This window comes from Mercurialis annua, linkage group LG3, assembly GCF_937616625.2.
Source record: "Mercurialis annua linkage group LG3, ddMerAnnu1.2, whole genome shotgun sequence".
Taxonomy (NCBI): Eukaryota; Viridiplantae; Streptophyta; class Magnoliopsida; order Malpighiales; family Euphorbiaceae; genus Mercurialis; species Mercurialis annua.
In genome coordinates this window covers 12,489,084-12,494,545 of record NC_065572.1, presented here as the reverse complement: position 1 = coordinate 12,494,545, position 5,462 = coordinate 12,489,084, and the positions used below count along the sequence as shown (strand labels likewise).

Sequence of the window (5,462 nt, the reverse complement as noted above, 5' to 3'; positions counted from 1 at the left end):
TCTCCTCGGAACGCCTCGATGGTCAAGCTTTCGTCTTCTTTTGTCGTTACCATGCAACATTCTTTAGCCACCTCTTGGTTTCCTCTGACTACTACTATTCCTGCTGGCGTTGGCATTTTTAGGGTCAGCAGTCTGATGCTGGTCACTGCTCCTGACTGGTATAAGAATGGTCTACCCAGTATGCTGTTTTATGCCAGGGGGAGGTCTACTACGTTAAACTGAGCATTCATCTTCTTGACTGGCCCTTCATTTTTGTCTCCCAACTCTACATATAAGTTGACCGTCCCCTCCGGGCGTATTGGTGTTCCTCCGAGACCTACCAGTGGGACTGAGGACTTCCGCAGGTCTGTTGCTGAGCCTTTCATCTCTTTGAATGCTTTCAGGGTTAACAGGTTCACAGAACTGCCTTCATCTCTCAGTATTCGTTTTACAAGGTGATTTCTGATCACGGCCTCTATAACTAGCGCGTCATTTTGCGGTCCCTTCACGTGATGCCCATCGTCTGGTCCGAATGATACTTCTGGAATTACTTATCTTTCAATTGCAAACACAGTGGCTGACCCTCTTCTATTCCTTTTCTTTTTCTGATTGTTGCTCTAGGGCTCTCCTCCTTCTATCACGTGTACTACGCTTGTGACCTCTTTTTTCTTCTTGTTCTGTTCTTCTTTCTCTATTGGCTCCCCTTTCCTTTTATCTCCAGGCCTGTCATTGACAAACTTCTTTAATAGTCCAGATTGAATTAGCTGCTCTATCTCTCTCTTGAGATCCCAGCACCTATCTGTGTCATAGCCGTAACCTTCATGGAAACGACAGTATTTGCTTTTGTCCCTCTGGATGTCAGGGTCCATCTTTCGGGGTGTGTTGAACATCACTCGGTTTTGTTTCATCCAGCTGCGTATGTAGATCGGTGCCTTATTCAGTGGAGTGAAATCATAGGGTCTATGTCCTGCGCCATATCGCTGAGTCCTTAGCCTATCTTCTTCCTTTTTCCCTCGATACCTGGAATTATCCTGCTTGGTGTGCTCATGTTGTTTTGTCAGGGTCCTTCGAGCTTCGTCTAGTTCCACATATTTATGAGCGATCAGCATTAAGTCTTGAAAGGTGGTTGGCTTTTTCATCAGGATCTTGTCTCGGAGTTCTTCAAACTTCGTTCCCATTTTCATCGCTTCAATGGCTGCGTCATGATTCAAATTTTCAATCTGAACTGCTTCTTTGTTGAATCTTTCTACGAAATTCTTGAGGGTCTCCTGCTCTCCCTGCTCGCACTTTCTCAGGTCGCTGGAGCTCTTCTGCATGGGAATATTAGTTCTGAACCTCGCCTTGAATGATGACGCTAAGTCGGAGAAAGAACTTATCGATCCTGCCTTGAGGCATGAGTACCATTTTTGAGCTGACGCCTTTAATGTCGCAGGGAACACTCTATAGAGCATGGGATCTATCACATCTTGTAGTATCATGATTGTTTTGAACTTCGAGATGTGGCTCTTCGGATCTCCTGTTCCATCAAAAGGCTCAAAAGTTGGTAATTTAAACCTTGAAGGAAACCTTACCGACTATATCTCTGAGTTGAGTGGGGAGTCTTTGTCCTCTTGCTCGTCCTCTGTTCCCTTGCCTTCTTTCTGGTACTTCTTCAAGGCATTCTTGATTTTTTCATCGATATTACTCCTTTCGTCTGCTCCCTTCCTCATGTTGGGTGAGTGGCTTTCAACGTCCTTGCTGTGTTTTCCAGGCATCTTCGTTCCCTTAGATTTATCATCGTCGATTATATGGATTCGGCCACTGTTCCGTGCTGCTGCGTCTTCGACCTTTCCTGGGGCTGTCTTGTCTCCAAAGAGCGGGACCACCCCTGGCCCTTTGTCTAGAGCGTCCTTCTCCTTCTGAGGTACTGGTTCAGATTGTCCCCTTCTTGGTGTGTCTCCTCTTCCTTTCTCTTTCGTGACTGGGGGATTCTGTTGCGTCTGGGCTCTGCGTCAATTCCCTTATTTTGTTTTTCTGCATACTTTTCCTGATCTCTTGCCAGTCCTATCAGGTGGTCCTGGAAGTCATTGATGCTTTTCATTACTGCTTCATGATAGAGAGGCGGCATAGGCACCCCCTGGGGCACGTATGGGGGTATCTGTGTTGTAGACGTCATTGTTCCTTCCGTGTCTAGAGACGGGAAAGGAATAGGTTGGACGGGTCGCGGATACCCTGGTTGGTTAAGCTGACTCCATGGATAGTGACCTGGATACCACCCTCCTGCTAATGGCTGGTAGGTCATAGGCGGCTGATACTGTGGAGTATAATATCCCCACGGCGAGGTTGTGTTCCTCGGTGGGTGTATGCCATAAACGCTTCTCGTCATAGGCGGTGGTGTGATGTCGTACGCGACTCTAGTGGTTGCTGGTATGGTTCCACTAGAGATCAGAACGGTTATCCTGATTCCTCTGTCGGGTACCAGGGGTGGGAGGATTGGATCGCTACTTGCTGGTAAGCCTGCTGTCGTCACGACCTCTCCCGGCGGTGGTGGTTCTTCTCTTCCATTCATTCCGTCTTCAAAACCAAGATTAAAACTTATATTATAAACAAATATCGTTCCCACAGACGGCGCCAAATGATGGTTTTGATGATCGTCCTTGTCACTGTTGTTGCTGAGCTCCCACCTGTCAAGATCAACAAGTTAGAAGGATCCGAGCCGGTGTTGGCTCGAACACCCTCTGATGCCTAAGTCAGTCTCTAATGGGGTCTCATTGAGAGTAATAATGAGAAGTGAATATGAATATTACCTGGCTTAGGCTCCTTCTACATATACGTTCCATAGTCTTTGTATCATAGTAGGATTGTTTCTCTGTTGGTTTCGGTTATCTCTTTGTTGAGATTTACCTTTATCCCTGATCTTAAGGGATTTCGGCATTATCCTGATATCTCAGCGGTTGTCGCTGCGTACTGGGTCAGGGACCCAACTAGATCAGTTTCTGGGTCTATGCCCAGGGCCGTTGTAGTGAGTCTTATCCTTTGTTCTGGTCCTTTATCCATCACATCTCGTTCCTGTAGCGCTGGTTGACTGGACGCCCCTTTTTCGACGCCATTCAGGGTTTGGAATGAAGTGGGGTTCGCCTTCGCCGGACTTCCTCCAGTATGTGCGGGCACGTAACACTTTAAATGGAGTGTTCCAGCATTGAATAGCAAACTTTGTCTGATAATGCCAATGCACAAACTCAAGAGGGTTCAGCTTCTCCTTCGCACAAACGGCCATAGCATGAGAGCAGGGCAACTTAAATTGCTGGAATTTACCGCACGTGCATTTCTTATTCTGAAGGTTTACCGTATGGGTATTTCCTCCTCTCTCATTGGAGTGGTTCTTCCTAGTTTCCACTTTGCATGTCATCGTAGAACGGTCGTATGTCTGGCTGGTATGGAAACGGGCCTTCTCCCCCCTCTGCTTCAGTAGTTGGATGCATATTGGAGTGTAGTGAACGTTTGTGGCAATCAACTCCTCATACGTCTTCCAACGCGTGTCGAACAGTTTAACCATCCGATCAAAAATTGCCTCAAGCATTGATGTGATCGGAAGCACCCTTATATTCTTCAGTGCCGCGCTTACAGACTCAGCATAGTTAGTTGTCATCACATTGTGGCGTTGCCCTTTTTTTCACACACCCTTGTCCACTTTTCTTTAGGCCGCTTTTCTTTCTTAGTCAGCCATGCATACGCTTCTTGGCTTCTAATCTTGATCGCGTCCATGTAGCGAGTATACTTCCTCTTCTTATATGCTCGGCCTAAAACACAAACCATAATATTAGCGCATAATAATAACCTATTTTTGTCAACATAATCACTCGTAAAAAAATCATTACCTGCTTTCTCCGCCAGCTTTTTCAAAACCTTGTTCCTAAACTTGGTCTGAAAATTACTACAGAAATGTCTGCTGCAAAACTTGTGAGCGACACCGGCCCATTCAGGACGCTTCAGAACCGATAATATTCCAGCGTGCCGATCAGATATAATGGCCACCTTCCTTTCGCAAATCACTTGCTCACGCAAATGTTCAAAAAAGTACTCATAACTGGCAGTACTTTTAGATTCAACAAGTGCAAATGCCAGTGGCATTATGTGACTGTTCCCATCGATTGCCGACGCGATCAACAAGGTCATTTTGTATTTGCCATACAAATGAGTACCGTCGACGAACAAAACTGGCTTGCAAAAACAAAACCCATCAATTGTCGGTTTGAAAGTCCAGAACATTCTGATGAACGTTACGACTTTCGGCTGAAGGATCCCGTCAGTGTACACCTCAGCGCCTACATATCACAAGTTCAACAAAATTAGAATTATTACTTGAAGTAACTCGTTCTATAACAAATTAGAGTTATTACGTATACCTTCTGCATGCCAGAAAGATCCAGGGTTGACATGCATCATCTCGTTCATGAACTTGTGAACCATAGAAAATGATTCATACCAGCCACCGTAAACATCAGCTATTGTCTTTTCCTTTGCATTCCAGGTTCTTTTATACGGAGGCGTAACTCCATGTTGTTGCCAAATTCCAGCTCTGAGGGTATCGATCCGTATGTCACGTTGCAGCATTACTTGACCCTTATATAGTCTGCGATCGGACCAGACCCAAAATTCTGATGGTTTGGATCAGGTAACAGCTGATTGCACGTGTGCGGGCCAATATATTTTGGTAACGTCCACGTCTGAGTTGATTGCAGAAGTGTAGCGCGCAACCACCATTTGCAGACAGGGTTGTGCCTACAAACCAACAATATTGTGGAGTTGGTAGTCCGGCGACCCTTGTACTCCCTTCCCACCCCGACCGAATAAGAAGTCGCACAAGCTCGGACGGCATCGCGATTTGGGAAGACCATCCCTACTCGGAATTCCATCCCAGGATCCCACATAATCTTCTCATCAGCCTCCGGGGCGACGTCAAAGTCGCAAATATCCGCCCTTCTTACATGCTCAGGAAGTTGCGACTGATATTGTGAATCTGCTCCTAAGTCTTCCTCGACATCCTCTTCGTTGCTGTCATAGAAATCCTCTTCTTCCTCTTCTTCCTCTTCATCACTACCCTTCTCAGACCCGCTGGAATCACCTAAAACCAACTGGTCCAGTAAAGTCTCGTTGCGAACCACAGCCTCGTATTCCACGTAAAATTCCAAAATATCCAGTTGCGGATACCGCACAACCTCGTTCAAAATTCCAAACACATGCTCGTTATTCTCCACAGAATACAACGAGTACGAGCGTATCGCACCCCCAACTATTCTTGGAAGCCGGAAGTAGATTTTTGAAATTTCTACTTCCCCGTCGGTAGAAACTGCTCTTCTACAAATATTTTGTAATTCTTCGAAACTCATTCTCTCGCTAAGCGCCATATTAACCGGACGACCCCCATGATATTCTATTCCACACGGAGAACTCACAATACGGCCATCACACCATATCAACAAGGATATATTTGGACTCGTCAT

The 5,462-nt window shown here is 46.0% G+C and overlaps 2 protein-coding genes across 2 annotated transcripts; both read right to left on the bottom strand.

Annotated features, from left to right (window-relative positions):
• Window positions 1–596: 596 nt before the first annotated feature.
• LOC126672285 (uncharacterized) lies at window positions 597–1,457 on the bottom strand. The gene has a single exon (XM_050366233.1). The coding sequence runs from the start codon at window positions 1,455–1,457 to the stop codon at window positions 597–599; it is 861 nt and encodes a 286-aa protein (XP_050222190.1).
• Window positions 1,458–4,571: 3,114 nt separating this feature from the next.
• LOC126672283 (uncharacterized) lies at window positions 4,572–5,462 on the bottom strand. Its single transcript, XM_050366231.1, has one exon. The coding sequence runs from the start codon at window positions 5,460–5,462 to the stop codon at window positions 4,572–4,574; it is 891 nt and encodes a 296-aa protein (XP_050222188.1).